The sequence below is a fragment of the Oreochromis niloticus genome, linkage group LG2, assembly GCF_001858045.2.
Source record: "Oreochromis niloticus isolate F11D_XX linkage group LG2, O_niloticus_UMD_NMBU, whole genome shotgun sequence".
In the NCBI taxonomy this organism is placed as follows: Eukaryota; Metazoa; Chordata; class Actinopteri; order Cichliformes; family Cichlidae; genus Oreochromis; species Oreochromis niloticus.
This window is the reverse complement of record NC_031966.2, coordinates 25,242,033-25,254,705: the sequence shown is the minus strand read 5'-3', so window position 1 is coordinate 25,254,705 and position 12,673 is coordinate 25,242,033. Positions and strand designations below refer to the sequence as shown.

At 40.6% G+C, this 12,673-nt stretch overlaps 1 protein-coding gene across 2 annotated transcripts; it reads right to left on the bottom strand.

The window, feature by feature from the left end:
• Positions 1-559: 559 nt before the first annotated feature.
• On the bottom strand, positions 560-12,299 carry csf1ra (colony stimulating factor 1 receptor, a). Of its 2 annotated transcripts, none has more exons than XM_013277553.3 (22): positions 12,118-12,299; positions 11,692-11,754; positions 9,971-10,249; positions 9,570-9,857; positions 9,082-9,218; positions 8,820-8,985; positions 8,487-8,688; positions 8,042-8,157; positions 7,810-7,921; positions 7,466-7,665; positions 7,101-7,192; positions 6,870-6,996; positions 6,610-6,735; positions 6,355-6,465; positions 6,054-6,216; positions 5,883-5,974; positions 5,685-5,788; positions 4,507-4,629; positions 4,305-4,416; positions 4,117-4,216; positions 2,966-3,077; positions 560-2,650 (listed from the first exon to the last, which is right to left on the bottom strand). In XM_013277553.3, exons 2-22 carry the CDS (start codon positions 11,735-11,737, stop codon positions 2,510-2,512), a joined length of 2,949 nt encoding a protein of 982 aa, XP_013133007.1. In that variant the 5' UTR covers positions 11,738-11,754; positions 12,118-12,299; the 3' UTR covers positions 560-2,509. The 2 variants fall into 2 exon arrangements, with proteins under 2 accessions (XP_013133007.1, XP_003455234.1); XM_003455186.5 differs by having other exon boundaries at positions 6,631-6,735; positions 12,118-12,298.
• Positions 12,300-12,673: the final 374 nt, after the last annotated feature.

Below are 12,673 nucleotides of genomic sequence, written 5' to 3'. Positions count from 1 at the left end.
CCATGGAAATAATTCTCTCTTCATGCACTAGAGTTGTCCTCTGAGGTCTTTAAGGCCTTTTGGTGTTGCTCAGCTGGTCATTGCATTCATTCCTTTTAACAATGCACAACCTGTTGCTTTGGACACTCCTAAACCTTTTACTCTTTTCATTTTTTTCCCCAGTATAATGATGGCCTGTGTCATCGTCCTTCACACTGAGATTTCTTAGGGTATCACATTTAAAATTACAATGAAAAACTATAAAATACAAATTTAACACTTGGAATCAACAGATATTATGTCTGCTTCATTTTTTAAAAATAACACCCTGTCAATAAATTGTCCAGTTAATTCTGAGAAAATGGGTGACTGTGTAGAAAAATTGCTGCAATTTTTTCCAGCAAATTATGAACCTCATTCTGCGCATGAACTTCCTGTTGTAATCCATTCATTAGGAGAAGCATCTGAAGTCCCAGCAAATGTTTAATAGCTAAAATGTAAACAGAAATACTGTTATTTACTCCATGACAAAATAATTTCGGTGTTTCTCATGAGAAATAAGATTCAAATCTGAAGCAGCTTCTTGATAAAACATTTATATTCATTTAAAATAAGGTAGGAACAATTTGAGTGGACAAAACAGATACTTTACAGTTTGTCATATGTTTCAAGCCACAGTAAGAACGCACGTCACATATATGAGAGTAGATTCTTTTAAAGTTTTACACACAGCAGCTGACAAAGAGTACAACCCAGTCTTTAGCAGAGAGATCATGAAGATCATCATGCTTTGCTCAAAATCAGTAATATCTCAGCTTCTTGATAGAGCAAATTTCAGCACCTGATAAAGTAGAGCAAGATAGTTCCTGAAAAGTGTCTGAGACTGATAGAGAATGAAATAGGTTTCTAGCTGAACCCACACGGGGAAGGAAAAGAGTCCAGACTGACATAGAAACTGAAGCCGGATTATTACTTCCCTATAAAGATTTTAGAGTTGCGCAATTGTTGACAGACACTGTGGGAAATGTGGACTGGATGTTATCCAATAAAAACAGGAAGCGAGGAGAGAAGAACACGAAGGAAACAGTTTCTGTTGGCACAGTTAGGAACAACAAAGGAAAAAAATTGGTGTGAAACAACAACATTCCAGTTGGATAGTATAAAACTTTACATTGGAACACAGAGTTTCAGTGATAAAGCTTTTATGAACGCCTCTGCAGTTTTGCAATGACTTAATTTGCAGCTTTTTTGTTGATTGTCTCATTTGCACAAAAGAAAAAAAACGAGACATAACACATCTATGAAATATTCATGTATCTCTTCTACAGTGAAAATAAAGATCATTCTTGATTCATGTGTTATATATACATTATTCGACATCTCACTTCTGTTTCATTCAGATGCAAGCACATTTAAAGTAGCCAAAGTCACAGAAATTGGCAGTCCCCGTCTCTCGTATAGCTTATATATATATATATGATCATATAATCTTCATACATTTGGCAGTGTAGGCTGACTGCTACATACAGATGTGCATGAAACTTATCGTCTAACGCTACAGGAAAGTACAAGATTCAGCTGCACCCTGCTAACCCCACCAACCCCAAACATCAAACATTGTTCTTCTGCTCCGTAAGACATCTACCGATTTCCCTGCTCAGCTCAGTCGTACTCCTTGTTCTAAAATCACGCTGACTAATTAGATTGAAGTGGAACAATCACATGCTGCAACCCACTGACAGCTACTGCAAGTGTGTCACAAGAAATACAGCTGTGACCAAAGCCCAGCGAGGAAAACACTGCACTCATTATCTGCCTCCTCTTTGGCTCCTTTAGCATGTTTAAATCAAGGGAAAAACTTGAGCACTTTATATTTTTTGATTATAATTAATATAACACAAGTTGTCTGGAGAGAAGAAAGGCTCTCATGGTTTTAATTCAGTGTTTCCGACTGTTGTGCTGCTTCCTTTGGAGAAAACGTACATGCCAAAAAACGACAAATTCCCCCCGAAATAATGAAAGACAGTGATCCTGATGGAAGAACACATAATTCTGAGTCTCCTGTGGCTGTAATAAAAAGTACACTAAACATGGTGTGCAACAGATAATTAAGAGCACACTCACAAGAACAAAACAAAAGAATCAGGGGGATTCTTGCTTGGAAAAACTGATAGATTCGACCTCAAACAGAGAACAGAAGAAGGGCTAATAAACAGCCTGCCACTGAGCAATCTTTAGAATAAGCTACCCTTTGATACCTTGTGTGATTTGTTGACATTGCTTCTTCCTTTCATTTTAGACGTGGCAATTTCTAGTCATGGATCGCATGCAAAAGAGGCAGGTCACATGCTTGCCGCAGCTGCTCGTCTGTCTGGAGAGCAGGCACGACAGGCGAAAAATAGCTGATAAGGCGACTCTCCGGCGATTGGAACAAGCTGTGGCGCTTTGGCTGCAAACTAGAGATCATGCCAGTGTTCTGATCCTTGTTGAAGATTGATTGGTTTGCTGATTGATTTGAGCTTAAGGCCTTTCAACAAAACTGGTAGTTGTTGGTCTTCATCAGAGGCTGCTCCTCTTCTTGGTGGTCACAAGACTGGTCACAGGGGCCGTCGAAGCACTCGTCACACCCTTCACCCTCCGTGACCTGCTGCTGCACATTCTGGTATGTTAACTGCGGAAGAGGTATCATCCAGATGGTGAGAGTTATACAAAACATGATTACAGAGTTTATATTTTAGACTGACATAAATAGTGGCATTGTGAGTATCTTCAGTTGGAAGAACACCCAAACAGACATTATCGCAAAGAATCTAAATCATGTAATTGGTCTGACAGCAAAGCTAAATTTGCTGTCTCTTAAGGAGCATCAAATTAAAAGAAACAGGGTTTCCCGAGGACATCTTGGCCGGAGCACCACATGTTTTTCTCCCTGGGTGCTTTTGAAGAAGACACATCAGGACCACACTGCACATGCAGACTAACTCACCTGTTCCTGCTCAGGTTGGTCCCCAAGTAGCCTTTGTATCATGTGACAGATTTTGCTGAAGGTGGGACGCTCTGTCGGCTCCAGATGCCAGCACATCTTCATGATACCGTAGCTGAAATAAAAAAGAGTTTTTTCAGAGAAACAATTCATGGTGTACATTAAAGGGGTTTCACACTCTTATTTTTCACTCCTCAGACTGAGCGGCGTAAAGCTGAGGAACTAGATAAAGCTGAGTTAGATGAATAAGGAGAAGCTTATGGAGGTGTTGACGCAGTTTTAAAAAAGACAGACTTGTTTATAAGGACCCCTGCCCCTCCAGTTCCATTTAGTTGCCATGAAATAGCAGTTACATGGCTCTCTAGCTTCGAGATCATGTGGCTAACAGGCAGAACTGAGGCCTGACTCACAGCAGAACAAGAAATGATTTGGCCCTGACTCAGATTCAGTCTATTTCCACAGCACATTTATTCCTGGCTAGTGTGACATGCCATGGCAAATCAGCACACACAGATGTTAGGGCTGTATTGCAAAAAAAAAAAATCTTTGTTTTTAATTTTGATGGCTTGCAAAGTTTGGAGTTTGAACTTATTTAGTTTTAGGTTCGAGGTCGAGAGAGAACCCAAAAGCAAATTAAATTCATGAATAATGGAAGTACTTTATGAGGTTATCTCATCTGTCAGTTATTTCAGATGTCAGATAGCCCGCAAGACTGCAGGAGGAAAAAAAAGGACCTTTGTTCATTCATAAAGACCATTTAGAAAGCAGACTGTTTGAACTTTGGGAGGCTAGCGCCTAATTGCGATCAGCTACATTAATAAGTCTGTCATCTTAAATTAACTTGTTACTAGTTAAGTCACCACATGTTATCAGCTGATCTCACTGGTTAGTAAGCATAACCATAGTATTACTCCTACGATTGCTTAACTACGTGCCACCATCTGATACGAAGGCCTTTAATTGGATGATTTGCCATTGTATCAGTCGTAAAAAATCTGCTGATAGTCACTTGATACGCCCGTAAAACTCAACTGATAATCAGGTGATGGTTAGCAAGATAAGAGCCTCGGATAGACAAAGTAAAGTGTTTGAGAAAAAGGGGGAAGGAGTGACTCATCCCTGAATGAGCCATGCTGCTGAAGTGTCAAACTTACATTTCAGGTGGAGCAAAGTCTGGTTGGGACATCTGGTAGCCACGCTTCACCATCTTGTAGAACCTAGTGTCCACAGCCATGCTGGGGTAGGGGCTTTTGCCTAGTAGTGAATAACATGATGCGATTTTCAGCACCAACCCATGAAACAAATGCAAGTAAGCACAGAAGACATGTTTACGCATTCTTACCTAAAGAGAAGATTTCCCACAAGAGGATGCCATAGGACCAGACGTCACTCTGGACGGTGTACACGCAGTCAAAGATGCTCTCGGGAGCCATCCACTTCACTGGCAGACGTGCCTTCGCACAAAACAACACACAAACAAATTAAATGATTTGCAATGGATACCATGTAAGCAATATTTAGCTCTTATCAGATAAAACGCTTACATTGCCCTTCACCACATAGTTGGAGTCATTCATGATGTCCCGTGCCAGACCGAAGTCACAGATCTTTGCCTCTCTGCGACTGGTCAGGAGCACATTCCTCGCAGCCACATCTCTGTGAATACACTGCACACACACATTTCACACAGTTTGTCTCTGCTTGTAGAGCTTTGCCCAGTGAAAGACAATAAGATCAGTGGAAGGCTTAATTTAGCACGAAAGATCTCCACCAAGAAATGTACAACGTCGAACTATGACTAAATATGTAATGGGAAATACCCCTCATGAGCCCAGAGGGGTGGTTTAACACACAGGGACGCTGTGTAAAAACAAATAGAAGCTGAAAGCAATGTTTTTGTAAGATATTAAGACCCCATATTTATTTGAAAATACCAAAAATAAAAGAGAAGATTTTAAAACTGAAACAAATATATGATTTTGATGCCAGCTTTAAAAAAACATGGAAGCGGAACTGGTCACAGCGGGTTGTCTCACCTTTTGCCACACTCTGTGTTGGCCCATAAAAGATTTCAAATGTCTGCTTTGTCATTTTTTTTTTTTTTATCAGATAATGCCCAATATTCATAATTCTTGCTATGGAGCCACACTCCAGCAAAACATGCATAATGTGGGTTTGCATTTCTTATGTGCATTTTAAAGCACCCAGTGTTCCCATAAAGATTTTTTAAATTAGCCTAACCACAGTTCCTCTTTCACGTCTATTTTTATTGCAGTGCCACTCATGGATTAAAAATCAACCATTGCTCCTTGTGTGATTTTTATAATGACATTATGTATCTTAGATAATCTACTATCTACATCATTTGCAATATTAAACAGGGAAACATTATCGTAAACTGTTTGCCCAGGGTCACGCTCTCCACATTGTTACTTCTAAAAGTCTAAGTCTTTCCTGGCTTCTTAATGAAATCATGTTACACCTGCGGTCAGTTAACCTCACACCCATCCTGCTTTCCAGTGCATGATTTTTTTTTGTCTCTGGTATGAAATTGAAATCATTAAGTAATTTGTCATATAAAAAAACAAAGTTTCAGCATTCATGTGTTGTACTATTTCAAATTAAATGTGGGGCTGTAACAATTTGTAAATCACATTCTGTTCTTATTCACAAATCAGAGAGAGAAGAAATTTCTAATTTGTTAATGGAGTGTTAAACTCACATTTTTGCTGGCCAAAAAGTCGAGGCCCTGAGCGACTTGGAAGGAAAATCTGAGCAGGTCATCAATATCCAGCGGCCAGTCACCACTCTCCTCACAGACAGGGTCTAGAAAAGAATCAGATAGGAATAAAATCCTGCGGTCAGCATACTGATCTGATCATTCTCTACAATTTAAACCTCAGGCTGATGACGAGCTTACCTTCAGATGATTCCACAGTTGGCAACTCTGCTAAGCGGCTGGGTCTCATCTCCAAGTAGGTGCTGGAGGTTTCACTGGAGATCCCGCTGTCGCTGTTAAAAGTAAACAGAGATATCAGCGCTTGGATACATTCCACATGTCCTCTTTCATTAAGCGTGTTTGCTGACGTACCTTCGAATGAACTGCTTCTGATTGCAGATGTTCTTGTAGTCGGTAGAATTTTCCATGATGTCGGGAATATTCATGACAAAGTTCACAAACGTCTCTGCCTTCTGGCGAAGGAAGTTCAGCAGGTCGCCGAGGCAGCAGTACTCAGTGATCACAAGCACTGGACCTGATGAGGAAACCCGCTATGTTATGACCGTTGAAATGAGCTTGCATGCTTAGTTAGACAGGATTTTCCATGATGTGGATGACTTTTAATTTTAACATAAGTTTTTGCAGTGTTTTCATTTCATCTGCGTTCTCTGACCTCCGTAGGTGCAGGCTCCAAGTAGGTTGACGATGTTCTGGTGGTGACCCAGGTGACTCAGGATCTTCAGTTCAGACATTAGAGCCTCCCTCTCATCTGAATGGGCACTGGCTGCAGAAACAGTTTTTTTTCAGAGGTCTAAATATAATGTATTTTACACAGAGTCAGTCTGACTTGCTCATGTGGACAATAACCTCTCAGTTAGGTCCTATTTTCCATGAAAGATCTGTCACGCTCAACTCAAAAAAACCTCACAGTGTAACAGTGGATCCAAACCTTTTAACATTTTCACAGCTACACGCATCACATTGTCTTCCTTTCCCAGTCCATAAGCCGTGGCCTCAACAACTTTTCCGAATGCGCCTGCACCCAGGATCTTCCCTGTTTGTAGAGAAAATACACAAAGGAGCATTTTGACTTCAACCTAGTCTGCAGTTCACAATCAAATATTCAATTATTATTATTTTGATTTAATATAATGAGAATTTAGTCAATTTGATGAACAAGTTGCACACCTAGTTTGAGCTTGTCTCTAGGGAACTCCCACTTTTCATTGTAGGGCAGCTGCGTGGGGTCAATGAAGGTGTAATTGTTCCCATCTCTCGCCTCAATGATCTTCCAGCGGATCTCATACCTCGGTTTCTGAAAAATAAAGTCAGTAAAGAATGGGTGTCATATTTGGATGTTGGAGATGCTTCTTACAGTTTATTTTGCGATGTTACATTTTAAGAATTGACTCAACTTACCTGCTTGTATTTGTAAAACAGGAAAATGAGGAGAACAAGAAGGATGGTCAAAATTGCTGCCGCTCCAATCAGAAGGGAAGTAAAGGGCCAGTCTGTTCATAGAGAGAGATTTCTATGTGAGTAACCTCATTAAGAGTGGCTGTGTGACACACAAGCTGATGTCCTTAAACAGAATTTATCGAGCACTTGCATATTTATTGAGGATAATTAATAACCATGTTCAGAAAAGAAGAGAAACAACATTTTTCTTCTCTTTCCTTGAAAGAAACATTAGATTAGATCTGAACCACATCCAGTAATGGTACTCTAGAGAAATGAGAAATATAGAGAGCAGCCTTAAAATGGACATATGATCGAGTGCTCACCGTTAACGTTCATGGCAAGAGTGTCACTGCTGACGCCAGCGAGGTTGAAGGCCACACACTCAACCGTCATCCTCCTGTTGGAAAACGCCACAGTGAGGACGCTCTCCACTTCCACAGCCCCGTACTCCTCCCTCTGGACCTCCACTGTAGGAGCTTGGAGAGGGATTGCCATCTGCAGTCCGCTATTGTTTTCATTGCACCTGCACAGATAGAGAAAGGCAATAAACTGACAGAAACATCAGCGCTTAACCTTATCTCAGAGAGAAATCACTAAAATCACTACAGTTTGCGTTCATTCACAGGTCAGAGACTGGGTGAGGTCTTTTCTGCATAGTTATACTTACGTGGGTCGGATTCCAAAACACTGATACCAGATGATTCTGGGAGGCGGATAGCCATGCGAAGTGCAAGTGAGTGTGGTTACATTTTCCCATTTCACGACAGCAATTGGTCTCTCTGCCAGTGGGAAGAAATGAGGGGGGAAAACAATAATTACTGAACAGTGAAGGATCGAGATATATGACCAGTTGACAAAGAAAAAATTAAACAATGTTAGTTTGTGTTTCTGTCACTTACGATACATCTGGACTTGAAATGTGATGGATGCATTGGCCATTTCACTCTGAGCATAAAAGGTGTACTGGCCCTGCTCCTGTATGTTCATTCTCTTCAGCTGCAGAATAGCATGGTATCTAAAACAAAAATAAATGGTGAAAAAGAGGAATATCTACAGAACCAGAAGTGACTAACTTGGTGGCTTGAATTCAGACAGCTCCTATGCATCATTGGTGAAATAAAAAGAGAACAGTACTCTTCCCTCTTTGAGTTTCATGACCTGAGGAAATATAATGACCTGGTCAGATTTACGCAGAATGCAAGGACAGCAAATCTCAAATTTAGTAAAACTTCCTCTTCCTGTAGTACACTTGATTTTTGCACTTTTCTAACTGTACTGCTGAGATACCAGAATGATGAGTAGGGGGATTGTACGTTTCTTTCCCATGAAGCTATTTTAGTTCACCTGTTGTTGTATCGGATGAGCTTGTGCTCCTGTGTGGCTGTGTTGGGAGATATCGGCGTGTCCCATCTGTGCTTTGTGATGTGGGGGTATGCTTCGATGAGCACGCTGAGCTCCAGATCGTCTCCCTCGTTCACCTCCACTGAGAGGCCCTCGTGGGCCAGCTTAGGCGACAGCTGGGGTGATAGTCTGATGTAAGGCTTGTCTGCTCAAACAATGAAGAGACAAACTTTTTAGTTTATTGAAATCATTAAACAGTTTATAAAGTGAATACTTTAGACTCTTCTTTATAAATTCCAAGAGGTTTTAGCTGTTGGGTGTTTTTTTGTGGCTCACCCACAACCAGCAGGTACGTGGTCGAAGTGTTCACCCCTGCTTCGTTAGAACCAATGCAGGAGATGTTTCCTGTGTCGGCCAGGTCCACAGCAGCGATAGTCAGTGTGCTCTCTATGTCCAGGCGATTTTCGCCATTGGAGCGAACTATCTCAGCAATTTTTGGGACCTGAAGACAAATACAAAAAGATGTTTAAAGAAGAAAAAGAAGAAGTAAAAATTTTGATTAGTAACACTGTGAAACTTGAAAATATCTTGTACTGACTGATTTGGTTGTGTATTTCCAGGTGACGTTGTAGTAGAAGTTGGGATTGTGTGTTGTGCATGGGATCTTGAGTTTTTCCCCAACTATGCGCACATATTCCTCTGTCTCCAAGAAGACGTATGGAGGGAAACGGAGCTCTAGAACAAGAGAAAAATCACACCCAAATGTCAAAATAGACACAAATGGTAATGGGCGGATTCTTATATTTGTGTTTTCTACTCTACTTGAGCACTCAAAGCATGTTTTATAACATACCTCATTCACCCAAGTCTCTATTTCTACACCTAAGTGCTTTCTATTTAATATTCATAATCCAATAAACGCATCAGAGAGCAACTTGGGTTGAACATCTTGCCCTTAGGCATGCAGACCAGAGACAGAAGCAGCCAGTGACTGAACCACCTGCTCTATCTCCTGAGTTACAGCCACCCCAGACAAGTTTCAGTTTACTGGACTTTGAAAAAGCTTTAGTAAATTATTTTTCTCACTCTGAATGACATTGATGGAAAAGGCCTTAGAGGTCTTCTCCACTCCGTTGACCCTGGCCGTGCAGATGTAGTCAGCATTAAAGCTGGGGTGAAGGCTGTGGATGAGAATGCCGCGGTGTCTGAAGATGGTAAAGTTCATTCCTGGTGGCACAGAAGTGCCATTGTTCATGCGCAGGCTTATGTCTGTAGCTTCTGGGTCGGTCAGTAGGCAAGGCAGCAGGTAGCTCTCACCCTCCTTCACTACCACCTGCAGGGATGTGCTGCTAGTCCAGAAAACATGACTTGGATCTGGAAGAAGGATTTTCAAACAATTAACGAATGCGAAATTTAGCCTGAACACTAATAAACATCCAGCTAAGCACAAACTTCAGGAAGCTGAAAGCGGAACAACAGAAGCTCACCTTTTACATACACATACACTGAGGAGTCACGATGTGACCCATTGGTGTAATAACACTTGTACGTTCCAGTGAATTCTGCGGTGGGACGGTCAACTTTAAAAGTACGGACAGTCCCATTGCCCTTGGATATGTAGCGTCTGTGTTTGGGTAGTCTGGTTTGCCAGATTACAGGCGCTTCACCCTCACACCTCAGATCCAGAGGGCTTCCAGCTCTGACCACCACCTCAGCGCTCTTAACCACCTTGGAGTTTAACTTGATCACTGGACGCCTCCACTCAGCTGAAAATAAGAAACGGCACAAATTAGAGTGACATAGAAAAATAGGGTAGAACGATTTAATGAACTGAATTTGTTCCTGATGGTCTCTGAGGGTTTTTATTTATTTTATTTTTTTTATTGTGTTGCATATTATTTTTGTTCTCGCCATTTCATCATCTCATCTGCTCTGTGATTCAAAATTATTTTAAGAGTATGAATCAGGAAACAGATTGAAGACTCTTGGCTCCATCTATACTTGATACTTCTGCTTTTTGCATTGTTGTTATATCTCAACAGTGGGGGTATAAAAACTGTTACTATGGGAAACCTCAAATATTACTGCTGTAATTTTTGCTTAGACCCTTTGTCCTTGACACCAAAAATAAAACTAGGGACACATTTAAGAATTTTAAACACATGAGGACGGAGAAATATTTATCAGCCGTTTCTGAGGAAGGGATTTCTTGTAATGGGCCAAACCCTGAGGGGTTAATAAAACATATTTTTGCAACAAAGAACACTGATTTCTTTGACTGTTATGGTGAGAATCTCGACGTTTTTAAAAAGCTGGATAGTGCATTACGTCAAATTACCGACACTGGAGAAGCTGAGACGTCTTTCCAGTTAGCGGTCATAGAATTTTCCATTTGGCCTTTCTTACAGTGCGTGTTGAATCTTGAAGCAGAACTGAGATTCCACGTTCAGCATTTTGCATTGGCCACATAGCACAATGTACGACACTGAAAATTAAATGTTGTGTCAAGCCAGCATTTTATTTCTGATGTCCTGCTCAGCAGTGTAAACAGCTACCTTTGCCCCAAAGTCCTTCAGCTGTTTAAAAGAGCTTTTCGTGCAACCTCAATATGACCCAATATAAACGTCATACAATAATCAACCAGAAAGCAAAGCTAATTCATTCAGACCTAACTCAGCGAAACAACAGATGCTTTTATCTATTAAAATGCAAATACATAAAATTGCAATTGGATGGCTGTTGGGTGATACTCGTATTTGTCATGTTAAATATTATCACAAGAAAAACCCTGAACCCCCAAAACTGAAGACAAATAACAGCTGAGAAGGCTGCCAGCTCTTCTCTGCTGTGAGTACAAGTGCATCACTCCAAATATGATGAGTACGTTGTTGACATTTTTACATCTCACATTTAAAAACATAAACAAATGAATGCTATTTTCTGTAATCGCATTTAATTTGATTTCACTAACTTAATCTTTTAGTGTTACACAAACTTTACTCACACAGTACTTTTCATTCCTCAAGTCTATCAGGGAATGTGACAGTTACGTGCTTTACCCAGTCATCTTTCACGTCTAATGTTTGATTAAAAATTGTGGATTTAAGTCTACAATAGCTTTCAAAAACAAGACAAAACAGAAAGGAAAACATGTGATATAAGGGGGGCAAAATCACAGCAATTGTAATTGTTGCTTGTCAGAGCTTACCTGAAGCAGCAGAGGCCACAAGCCACAGCATAAGGTAGGACAGCATCCTTGATCAACTCAGACCTGCAGTTTAAACATTGTTACTTATGAGTGCAGGAAGAAAAAATCGGATTTGTAGTGATGGGTGCGAGTTTAAAAACAAAAAAACCCAAAGAAACAACTGTTGCTATCACTGAATTTCATCTTTTACTTCTTTCTGAATGATCAGGAAAAACACTGGACAAACTGTTTCCATTATTATTACCAGTGTAATAAAACCAGAACTGAAATATTAAAACTTGAGATCATAAAAACAATTAAAGAATGACATACCCTGAGAAAGAATTTCATTTGTGAATGTATTAAAAGTAAAGAGTCACTCTAACTTGAAACACAGCAGAATTATAAATTATAGAAGAATCCCATATTTTTTTCCAGTGTATTCACCTGCAGATGTCTTCAGCTTGGGTCTAATAACTTCCCTGAGTTAGAAGTTTCCAGCACCCAGAGCTGACACAGCTGAGTTCCTCGTTCCCTTTCTGTGCGTCTCCGCGCTCCTTCTTCTTTCTTGTTTACAGGCTTTTTGCCACAGAAGTCACACAGCAAACAGAAAGTCGTCTGGAGAGCAAGTGGTAGAGGGGTGGAGGAACAATGTGTGTGTGTGTGTGTGAGAGAGAGGCGATGTGTGGGGGTTGGGGGGGCAGTCAGCATATCACGCTCAACAAATTAATGAGGCAGTGTCAATTGGCCTCAGAAAGGCACAATAATATCGAAACATCCGCAGAGGTGAGACCAATCATCTTCATCCCGGCTGAACTTTGGACATGCGTGAGGAACGGAGGCTTAGAAATTCAGCTCGGTAATAAACTGTGAGAATGGACAGTGAGAAAATTAAATCACAGAAAGATTACAGAAAGTTTTCCTTTTTTGTGTGTGCTTGAGTTGCATAAACAGCAGTAACGACAGTGAGAGACACCAAAGAAAACACCGGTTATTCAAGGAA